Source organism: Labeo rohita, chromosome 20, assembly GCF_022985175.1.
Source record: "Labeo rohita strain BAU-BD-2019 chromosome 20, IGBB_LRoh.1.0, whole genome shotgun sequence".
Taxonomy (NCBI): domain Eukaryota; kingdom Metazoa; phylum Chordata; class Actinopteri; order Cypriniformes; family Cyprinidae; genus Labeo; species Labeo rohita.
In genome coordinates this window covers 27,863,994-27,876,638 of record NC_066888.1, presented here as the reverse complement: position 1 = coordinate 27,876,638, position 12,645 = coordinate 27,863,994, and the positions used below count along the sequence as shown (strand labels likewise).

General features: G+C 34.5%; 1 protein-coding gene across 1 annotated transcript in view; it reads left to right on the top strand.

The window, feature by feature from the left end:
- Positions 1-7,700, top strand: part of runx2b (RUNX family transcription factor 2b) — a 51,417-nt gene extending 43,717 nt beyond the window's left edge. The window contains exon 8 of the mRNA XM_051139254.1: positions 5,905-7,700. Coding sequence (XP_050995211.1) covers positions 5,905-6,392 — 488 coding nt within the window. The 3' untranslated portion in view covers positions 6,393-7,700. The remainder of the gene's footprint in view (positions 1-5,904) is intronic.
- Positions 7,701-12,645: the final 4,945 nt, after the last annotated feature.

The following is a 12,645-nucleotide window of genomic DNA, read 5'->3' as shown; positions in this document are numbered from 1 at the left end:
CACACACACACAAATATATATATATATATATACACACACACACACACACACACACACACACACACACACACACACACACACACACACACACACACACACACACACACATATATATATATATATATATATATATATATATATATATATATATATATATATTTATTTTTTTATTTTTTTTAAATAGTGTCAAATAATTTATGATTTTCATTAATTTATGATTTTTCATTAAATACTAACAACTAATTAATATTTGGGGTGAAAGTAATTCGTCTTTTAATATGTCATAAATTGATTTTGGTTGTAAATATGCCTGAGAAGATTGTTACATTGAATTACATTTTAGTAAGTGCCTTCTGTAAATTAGGGGAAAATGTATGATATTTATATTTTTGCTCAGAACAACAAAAACAAAAATGCAATTAAATTAAACGGAAAACCTAATTAAAAAAAATATATATTTAAAGCAGTATTACACTTATTGTTTTTATGCTTAAACCCTTTATCATCTTTGACCCATTATTTATATGCTAATATGGTTTTAATATTTAATTTTTATTTTTTAGTAGATTTTATTTTAAAAAAAAATTTCAGTCATTTTGTTATGTGCTTTTGCCATTTTTATTAGTTTTTTTTCTTATATATATATATATATATATACACACATCATTTTAATTTATTTCAATTTTAGCACTTGGTTTCACTTTTTTTTCAAATGGTTAGTAAAAAAACATGCAGCAATGAAATGTGCACAAAAGTTCTGCAAATATTTTCTGAATTTACTCCTAAAAATGTTGGATGATGCAATCATATTCATGAAAAACACACATGAAAAAAGGTAACAAGGCTTCATTTTGGGAGGGTTATTTTCTGAAATTATCATTTTTCTATAATGGTCTGTCAGTCTTATTAAACAAATCATAGCATTAGATCTCAAATTCGCATGATTTTTATTAGCTAATGGTGCTATAGATATGTAAACGGAGCCGTTTTTAAAAATTGGACTCGGCCATGAGCGTATTTTTAAAACTCGAGGGGAAAGAAAAAAAAAGGTTTCCTTTGCTCCTCTTTCCATGGCTTTGATCCTGCGTAGTATATCGTTAATAACAGAGCAAGACATAATAACAGGCCAGTGGCGGGCAAATAAACCCGCTTTATAGCGTTACGCTTCCCAGAGAACCTTTGGGGAATGGAAGGCCACTCTTTGCCCGACTTGCACCCCATAAGCTAATTTGTCCTTGTGTGCCCTGCAACACACCCAGAAACGTCCCCTTTAAAGAATAAATGTAGACAGACAAGTTTCCATTTGCAAACACCTGTTTGAGTCTGTGCCAGATAAGTGTTTTCATTCTCTCTCATTTACTGCCATACTACACCCTCATCCATTCCTGAGAATCTGGAGAGGCTTAAAGTGATTAAACAAGAATCTCCCTCACCTGAGCGCCGGCTGCCAGCTTCTGGATGCCCGCCACCCGCCTGTCGTGTTTAATTAATTTAGGTATATCATCCTTTCATTTGATGCTGGCACATGAGCTTTTGTTAATAATAGGTTTGATGTGAGATAAGGACACGGCTCTTTGATGTGTCCCGCAACTTAACTGTAAGAGTAACAGTGCAAATATGCATTGTAGTTGTCTATTGCAGATAAAAAACTCTTCAGGAGTGTTCATCTTTGCACATTGTGCGCAGTGTTTTGTGTTGCAGTGGTGGCAATATACTTCTGTACTCAAGGGGGCGAGAGTTACCTCAGTGTTTGTGCCATTGAACTTGGGTTGTTATTATTCAGATCATTGGCTATAAACGTCAGCTTTAAAGGTAGAGTGTGTCATTTTTTTTTTGTGAAACCAAGCAGAATTGCGATGTCTTGCTTGTATATTTTAGCATTGAAAAAATATACTTTTAACCAACAGTTTTTTTCAAACTGCTTCTCTGCCATAACATAACAGTAGTAGACCTGAAAGAGAAACCTAGCTGTAATTTATTTAATATTTATGCTGTCATAGTTTTTATTTATATTTTGAATTAGCTTTTATTTGTGTTTATTTTTTACATGGATCAAAGACATTAAGATGTCCACATCAAAATAAATTTACAAAAGTGATTTTATGTCCATGGAAAGCACATTAAATGTAAGTGTCGTCTTGTAAGGTTTCAGATAAGTTTTTGGAGAATGAAATGTCAAAATTTGGTTGAAATAATGTTACTTTGTCATTCAGTTTAACACCATATTTATGTAAAAATTCAAACAACATGCTTATTCTGACTTGTACATGTTAAAATATATAAAAGATTAAGGGAGCATATTCAATTTTATTGTTTTTTAAAAAATAAAAGAAATGTTACTAATAAATGGCCAAAACCTAGGATAGTGGCAAATCTAGAATTACAACTAATTAGTAGTTGGGGTGAAAGTAATTTATCTTTTAATGTAATATGTCATAAATAGATTTTTGTTGTAAATATGCCTGACAAGATTATTACATTTTAGTGGGTGTCTTCTGTAAATTAGGGGAAAATGTATTATATTTATTTTTTGCTCAGAAAAACAAAAACAAAAGTGCAATTAAAATAAACAGAAAACTTTTTATTTTATTTATTTATTTTTTTAAAAAACAACAACAATTTAAAGCAGTATTACACTTATTGATTTTATGCTTAAACCTTTTTTCGTCTTTGACCTATGTTTATATTTAATATCTATTTTTAAATTGCAAGTTTTAATTTGTGTGCTTATGTCATATTTATTAGTTTTTATATATATATATATATACAGTATATATATGTATATTTATATTTATATACAGTGTATATATATATATATATATATATATATATATATATAAAAAATAAATATAAAATGTATAAAAGCGAAAAAGCTATTTACGTACATTCTCTGCTAGTGTTAAACAATTTATGATTTCATTACTTTATGATTTTTATTATTAAATACTAACAACCAATTAGTATTTGGGATGAAAGTAATTTGTCTTTTAATACGTCATAAATTGATTTTTGTTGTAAATATGCCTGACAAGATTGTTACACTGAATTACATTTTAGCAAGTGTCTTCTGTAAATGTATGATATTTATTTTTTGCTCATAAAAACAAAAACAAAAATGCAATTAAAATAAACAGAAAACTTTTATTTATTTATTTATTTATTGATTTATTGGAAAAACAAGTTTAAAGCAGTATTACACTTATTGTTTTTATGCTTAAACCCTTTTTCATCTTTGACCCACATTTATATATTTTATGTTTATTTTTAAATAGCAATTTTTAGTTTGTGAGCTTACGTCATATTTATTAGTGTTAAATAATTTATGATTTTAATTTTTTTTAAATTTAAAATTAAATGTAATTTTTTTTTTACTTCAGTTAATATATTTTTAAAATACTTTTACCTTTAGCAGCACTAGTTGCAATATGAATTTTAGGTGTGATTTTAATTTTAAAAATTTGTGTAATCAAGCTCAAAGCGTATATTCCATGCTCGCCTGTCAAATTTAGAAAGTTAGAGTCTTAGCTTTAACATTGTAACAAACAAAGAGGAAAAACTACTGCACTGTGTTGTATGGTGACATCATTCCTCATGTAGACAACACTTAAACTTGTAAATAACCCATAATTGTTTGGTTCACCTGAAACGAATCATTCTTGCCAAATAAATCATTCGTTTTACAGACATAGCATCTGTTCTCAAGACCAGCGCCATCTCGTCTATGGATTTTTGGTGACTAGCAGAGAATGTACGTAAATAGCTTTTTCGCTTTTATCATATGGCCTCTTATTCAGAGCACAGGCTCTCTGTATAGCCCGGGGTGAGAAAACCATTATCGTCAGCCGCTTAAACCATAGATTTTGAATATAAAAGAAAAAGGGGATGGGCGTAGAGGGGAAAAGGAGACGCGACTAGCGTTAGCGACAAGCCGTGCCTCCGCAAAACGCCCACGTTTAACCATGCCACCCAGTCGGCCCACAGGCGCAGACATGGTGACAAGAAAGACGCCGTGTGATTTATGAAAACAGCTCCGCGCCAGGGAGGCGAGGCTGTTTCTTTTTGTTCCTTTACCCTTTGGCACTAGCGCTAGCTACAAGACCATTAGTGGTTTCTGATTTTTTGGAGGGAAATAAAAAATATGTTAAGGACAGAAGGGCAGATGGACAGTTTTTGCCCGGGTTTATAATGCTGAAGATACCAGGAGCCCACAACAGTGCAGACGTCTGTCTCTCTCGCTACGATGCTGCTTCGCGCCCCTCTAAACGTTTCCAAATGTGTGACCGATTATGCATCCTAATTGTGTTTTATGTGCGGCAGCCAATGCAGATGCGCACACACACACACACACACACACACACACACACACCCACGTACACTTTTGTATGCACAGGAACAATTTAAACATGCACACAGCATACAGAGGCATATAAATACCCCGGAGATACAAATGAACTGAGACATATAACCGCACACATGAATACACATACACATGAACTTGTCTGTGACAAAGAGGAAAAACCACAATGAAGTGAAGCCAGCTAATCGATAAATTGTTCTCCTCTGCATGTCTCTAATTTAAAGTAATGGTTGGGTTTTTTTTTTTTAAATAGCTACATTCTATCATTTAAATTTAGTTTTTTAATTTAACTACTTTTTAGTTTGTGGTTTAAAATGTGCAGGATTTGTCAAAACGTTTGTATTTTTATATTTTATATATAAGATACAATGCATTTATTCAGCAAGGATGCTTTAAATTGATTAAAAGTGACAGTAATAACATTTATAAAGTTACAAAATATTTATTTTCAAATAAATGGTAGGTTATTTTGAACTTTTCCATTTTCATGTGATCCTGAAAAAACAATGTATCATGGTTTCCACAAAAATTATGAAGCAGCACATCTGTTTTTCACATTAAATAATGTGAAAAAAGTTTCTTAAGCAGAAAATCAGCCTATTAGAATGATTTCTGACGGATGATGGGACACTGAAGACTGGAGTAATGATGCTGCAAATTGAACTTTTCACCACAGGAATAAATTTTAAAATATATTCAAATAGAAAACAGTCATTTAAAATTCTAATAATATTTCTGTTTTACTGTTTTCTTATCAAATAAATACAAATAAAAAAATTCAAATAAATACAACAAAAATTAAAGGGATAGTTACCCTCATGTCATTCCAAACCCGTAAGACCTTTGTTCATCTTCAAAACACAAATTAAGATGCATTTGATGAAATCTAAGAGCGTTCTGACCCTGCATAGACAGAAATGCAACTACCACATTCAAGGTCTAGTAAGGTAGCAACATTGTTAAAACAATCCATAGGTCAACTGTAATGTTATGAAGCTACGAGAATACTTTTTGTGTGCAAAGAAAACAAAAACGACTTGATTCAATACTAAATTTATTTCAAATTCAACACTCTTGAATGTGCATCGAAGACTGACACAGAAGAGAAGACATTGTTGAATAAAGTGATTATTTTTTATTTCTTTGCACACAGAAAGTATTCTCATAGCTTTATAACATTACGGTTGCACCACTATGTCACACGGACTATTTTAATGATGTCCTTACTACCTTTCTTGGCCTTGAACGTGTCAGTTGCGTTGCTGTTTACAGGCACGCAGGGTTCTCGAATTTCATCAAAAATATCTTAATCTGTGTTCCGAAGATGAACCAAGGTGTTACGGGTTTGGAACGACATGAGGGGGAGTAATTAATGACAAAATGTTCATTTTTGAGTAAATCATTCTTTTAAGACACAGGCTATGTTTGTGCAACTTGCTCTTGCTTTTACAGGGTTGTAGTTAAATGATGTGTTGTCATGATTGTTCATTATTATATAAATCCCTCCGTACTGCTATAAAAAGTAACCTCAGCATTTGTCTCTGTAGGTTCGACAGATTTGAGTCCTTTTCCTGGCCAGTTTGAGCGTCAGTTCCCCGCTTTCTCCTCACTCACCGAGAGCCGATTTTCCAGTCCCAGAATGCACTACCCGGCCACCTTCACGTACACGCCCACCCCCGTCACCACCGGAATGTCCCTCGGCAGCGCTCACTACCACACCTACCTTCCCCCGCCGTACCCCGGCTCCACCCAGAGCCAAAGCGGACCCTTCCAGAGCAGCAGCACACCTTATCTCTACTACGGCGCCTCCTCGGGCTCCTACCAGTTCTCTATGGTTCCTGGAGGAGACCGATCGCCCACCCGGATGATGCCGCCTTGTACTAGCGCATCCACGGGAACCAGCCTGGTCAACCCGAACCTCCCGGTCCAGGCTGATGGAGGCGGGGGAGTGGAGGGAGACGGAAGTCACAGCAACTCCCCCACTCTTCTTAATCCTGCTGGTAGGATGGACGAAGGCGTGTGGCGGCCATATTGATCAGACAGTTACGCAAACGTGGAACCTTCAAACGAACGGCATGGTTTTAAAGCACAAACCTTATTAGGATGTTCATCCTGTCTCGCTGAGCTACTTTCCCTCGCTAACATGAGTATTTATGAGCCTGTTGAAAGGGAAGTATTTTTTTACATTGGACTTTGTTGTTGTATTACATTATTCTGGACCTTTTGACCTCTGGGAATCATTGTCATAGGCGGGATTATTTGGAATTGAAGGAATAGAGATGGATTTGAGTATTTCATTAGCATTATGTTATTATTTACTTGTCTTGGCATGTTTTTAATATATCATTTAAAGCACTGAACAACATCTGTATGACAGTTTGTGATCAAATATCTCTTTTTGTGCTTTTTTTTTTTTAACTTAAGCATTTAAGTTATACGTATTTGATAAAAGGATTTAACGTAACTTATAAAAGCCATAGATTAATTAATGTATTTGGAACTTGAGTCATAGAGGGAATATTTTTGTAAAGCATCTGTGTTCAAGTTCAAGTAATTTAGGGTAATTTAAATTTCTGTGCCTTAATTGATCACACAGAGTTGTATGTTTTAGTCGAAATGCGTTTAAAACGAGATGGGATCTCTGTGTCTAAGTACACTACATTTGTAAGCAGTTAATGTTGCTTGATACGAAATGCTTTTTCACTGTTTTAAAGCTTTAAACCAAAGAAATAGCCACGGATGCTCAAAAGTGTTTGCCAATGTGCTAGATCAAGCTTTCTTTGAGTAGCGTGCATGTGCTGGGATAATTTATTTAGCTTTTATGTTGCTTAATCAAATGTGGCTGGGAAAGGTTTCCAGTGGGGGAATAGTGAAGGTTCTGGATGTGTCGTACACGGATATTCTTTTCCTGATAACTGGAGCAATGCATATCCTCAAAAAAGAGGGTTAATACACTCAGTTATGGCACTATATCAATGCAACTGGAGTACATTTTTTGATTTTTGGGATGTATTTGTAGTATTTAACCATTCAAACTTTGGGGTCAGTAATATTTTTTAAGAAATTAATATGGCGCAAAGATGCAATTAAGTTGATCAAAAATGACGGTTAAGACAGTAAAGTTATTTCAAAATAAATGCTGTTCTTTTTCCTCAAAGAAATAGAAGCGCATCCGTTTCCACAAAAATATGAAGCTGCTTTTAACATATAAATATGTTTCTAATATTTCTACTACAATGTTTATAACATTTATTATACATGTCATTTAACATTTATAATAATAATAATACATGTTTTTTGAGCAGCAAACCAGCATATTAAAATGATTTCCGAAGGATCATGTGACACTGAAGACTGGAGTAATTTCTAAAATTCATTTTTGCATCACAGAAATAAATTACATTTTAAAATATGTAATAAAAAAAAAAAAAACATTACTGTTTTTACTCTGTTCTAATCAACATAAGAGATATCTTTTTTTTTTTTAAAAAATCTTACTAACCCCAAACCTTTGAGTATTGTAGCTAAATTTTATTCCGCGGATATGGTGGTACATCGTCGGTTTTGCTAATGACAATCTTTATTATAAACTCAAATTAGTTCATCAGTCGTCGACAGATTGATTTACCCAACTGCAGTTGTCTAACGTAGTTATATTTATCTAGTGCCTTACACTTGGAACTATACAGACCTCACCAAACAACAGAAAGCTTTCCTCAAAGCAGTGCTTTTTATACGGCTTGTAAAGCCCATATTTAAGCAATTAAATTAAAATAAACCAAAGCTCTTAGCTTGAGTTGGATGTGTTTCTGACCTCCTTTACCTTAACATTGGTCCAATAATGCATCTCTGGTGGGACTAGTCGTGGTTCATTTTGGCTGCTTCAAACCAGGGCTGTTGCTCGAAGTCATCACAGGATCCGGGTCAGCATTCCCAAATATCCCATCCTGAGAGCAACACGGCTTCAAATCAGGGTGTCTACCTATCAATTGAAATAGCTGTGAGTGTGTACGAAATGTTTACAACGTTCAGAGACCATGTTGTATATTAGAGGAGGTAAATACGCCACCCTAGTTTTGTTGAACTATTATCTCATTTCTTCTTTTGTAAATTAGTATTTATCTGACAGGTTAACTGAGGGCAATTTGTAGCAAATTTGTCTCTGGTTCTTGCATGCTTTGTTTCCTTTGCACATCTGTGTTTAAATTATCTCGCTTTTCTTCCCTGTGAAGCCTGTTCTCTTTTATCCACGGATAGAAAAAGGGTTTAAGGGAAATTATCATGACAACAGTGAAAGAAATTGGCTTTTTTGATTGTTGTATGTTGTTATAATAGTTTTCTTTGTAAGAGAAATAAAAAGAAATTTTTGCAATGAGCTCGTCTGTCTCGAAAGTAGTATTCTATCATAGTTTCCTGGCATTACTTTGTTCCTCTTTAAATATATCATCCCCGTCATTAAACTTTCTCCTCTGTCTCTTTTCCCCCGTTTGACGTTGATTAAGAGTCACATTGGGGCTTTAGGAAAGACTAATGGCCAGAAGTCCATGCGTCGGGTTGTTCCATTTACATACAGTTTCATTGCCTTATCAATGAACCTTGAAGATACCTGGCCGCAGATGAAAGCTGGGAAGCAGCTCAGGGATTGTGCACTACTGTCGAACGCACTGACTTGGACCGAAGTCTGGATCAACATTTGCTTTGGATGGTCCTGGAAGCACACGGCTGGCTTTGGTGCTGCGTTTGTGTCTCTGGTACTGATGTCTGTTCAATTGAGGCTGTTACACATTACTTCAAGACATAACAGGCATAATCAGAGTGTGATCCATCTCCATTTAAACTGGGATCCCTTCTGGGATTTTCACGAATATGAACTGAGTGGGAAAAGCAAGTTTCAAGTTTACACTTTAGTTGCTCAATCTGTATCCAGCAATTAATGAGCCAGAGATGACAAGGCCCTTAAGTGAATAATTGACCCAAAACTAAAAATTATCTAAATAAATGTATGTGTGTATATAAATAAAATTATCTAAATAAATGTATGTATGTATATATATATATATATATATATATATATATATATATACTCACGCTCAGGCTATTCCAAAATGTATATGAGTTTCTTCATCAAAACATCATTTGCTCACCAATGGATCATCTGCAGTGAATGGGTGCCGTCAGAGTGCATCAATTAACATCTTGTGAAGCATAAAGCTGTGTGCTTGAAATAATGAAATACATGATCTGTTACTTTCTCCAGTGAAAAGGTCATTTTGTCTGAATCAGGAGAGAAATATGCACAGATCAAGCACTGTTTATGAGAGAAAACAGTCCAAAATAGATATAGATAAATATATTGGTGGATTTGTATATGAGAGAAAAATGGGATAAAAAATTTAATTTAGAATATACATTCATATTTTGGCCAGAAGCAATGGTTTGTAAATACCTTTCTTAAAAAAATGCATTTAATAAAAAAATGCAGCTTTTTATTTAACAATGAGGATTATTGTGATGTTTTTATCAGCAGTTTGGACTCTCATTCTGACGGCACCCATTCACAGCAGAGGATCCATTAGTAAGCAAATGATGCTAAATTTCTCCAAATCCATTCTGATGAAGAAACAAACTCCTATTGAATGGTCTGTGGGTTAGTAAAAGTTCCAGCAAATTTTCATTTCTAGGTGAATTATTCCTTTTATCTGGCTGCATAACAGAAATTGTTCAGAATGTTTCTTTGTTTTAAATGTATCAAAAATCTGTTCTGTGTTGCCATGTTTAAATTAGATTTTAAGTCCAAGGTTTTCAAGGTGCTCTCAGACTTTTGGACCCCACTGTATATTATTAAATACAGTGGAGTGAAATCAGAAGTAATGCTGGGTGTGTTGAGTATTTGAGAGGGTGCTGTACCTGATACCATATTGTTCTTGGTCAAGAAAAACTCCCCCAGATTTTCCCTTTAGCATCAATCTTTCAGTTATGGTCTTGCCAAGTGAGAAACAAGGAGAGAGAGAGAGAGACAGTCCACCCACAAACCAGTCAGCACCTCTGTGTCAAACAACCCAAGACAAACTTCACCCTGTCTGCAAACGGTCTGTGTAAGGGCACTGAAGACAAGACATACTACCAATGCGTCCACCAATACTGCAAAAAAAAAAAAAAAGCCATGCAAAATCGAAACATTGTATTACCAAGGCAAATACACATCAAAAGCAAAGCCACGTTTTAATTATTTTTTTTTTCCTAGCTCAGTTTAGCAAAGTTTATGCTTAAAACAAAATTAAAAATCTAATGAAAATATTAATTCAAAGGAATAGTCCACCCCAAAAAATGACAGTTTGATCGTCATTTACTCAACCTTATGTTCTTCCAAAAATAAATAAAAATTAACAATTACACAATGACTTCAGCTGATTCAGCTGGTAGTTTCAGTGTTACAAGGTTTATCAATTATGAAACAAATTCTACCCATCTATAAAGTAGCTTTACAGAAGACAATAGTGTCGGAATTCAGGTCAATTGAGTTTAACATTGATTCGTTTTAATTCAATAACTGTCAATGCTGTAAACACAACTTCAAAGGCAGCTTGACCAAAGACAATGGTGTGATCCAGTTCAGTTCTAATCAAGTGAAACTGTTTTCTTCTTAAGGTTAAGGTTAATCTTAAGGTTATTTTAGTCAGTACTTTGCTAATGCAAGCAGTCATCTCAGTGTTGTTTTTAATTGGATTTAACACCATGAGGAGGTCCAGATACAGTTACATTAGTTCAGCTGCGCCATCTAGTGCTTTAAAATCATTTCTTGATTTTAATTTTGTCTTTTGGAGAGACTGGCCCCATCGCTCAACATGAGCTCTGAGCTCTGAGCATCATGAGCGCTGTTCTTGCAAATACTTATTCATATAATCAAATAAAGAGAGGCCCCTAAATAATCCAATAAATCATGATCATTGAATAAAAAAGATAAAATGTATTTATTTACTGAGCATTATTTCTGTGAAGCTGTCCCCAGATATTTAGGCCAAGATATTCCATATATTAAAAAAAGTGTTTCAAAATGCAAATAAATATGCACTAATTTGCAGAATAGAAATTTAAAAATTGGATAAAGCCAGGTTCAAAATTCTTGTTTCACTTTGTTGACATAGAATGAAAGTTTTTTTGATAAATTGTATATAAACAAACTCCGTAAAAACCTTAAGAATATAGACAGGAATAAAACCGTAAAGTTTAGTGCTACTGAAAATAAAATTTCTAGCTAAGTGCATGAGAAAAAACTCATTTTGAGAAAATGGTCTGTAAATATACGTACTGTATTTGAAATCTGCAGATGCAAATAGATAAAATGAAGAAATATAAACACTTGCAAGCGTATTTTGGATGTTTTCTTTCCACTAGTCTTAAACAACACATTATGAAAAGCCAAGAAATTGACGAGTGCGTGAAAAAGCAACGGCTTTGCCTGCACTGTCTTGTTGGGAAACTTCAGAGCAGTTTTGGTCAAATTACACACAAACACACCAGATGATAATCAAGGTAGTTGCAGACCGAACGGCTCTGATATCAGTACCATGGACAGCTACCAGATGAACAATAGATCTCATTGTTAAACCTATAGGTTTGTGCCAGGAGACCGGAGTTATCTTCCATCTAACCTGTCAAAGGCCGCTCAATACAAGTGAGCGTCTCAGCGAAGATCGACTTGCACATGATGGACAGAGTTCAGCAGCATGCCAAATATTCATGCAAAACAGCCTTTTTCCATAGGATTGAGCCAAACACTAAAATGTGAAATATTTGGACAGAAACTCCATCTTGAGCCTCAGCCAGTCGCAGAGGAGCAAAGACATGTTTCTCGTCAAAGAAACGGCCCTATAAACCATTTGAGGTGACTGAGTGTTAATTGAGAACTAATGAACTGGTAATGCAAACCGGTCAAATCACGTTTCCAGAGATCTCGCATGATGAGTGACATACAGTCCCGGTGACATTATACCTATTATTTCTGATACTGTATTTTGGAAAACGACGGCACGATCCTGCCCGATGTTGCAAGCCAAACCGTTTTATCGATGCCCAGGTCTGGTACTCATTTAGCTCTGTCTCCAAATATCCCGATGCATGTTATTATATTAATGACAGATTTTATGGTTTATGACTGGAAAGTCAAACTTTCTCGATTTCCTGTGGAGCTTGCGATGATTTATATGGCTGAATGATAAAACGAATTTTCTTGACAGCCGAGGACTTGCGAGAGCTTCTGTGGGTAAGGCCGGGCTCAGGAACAGCAG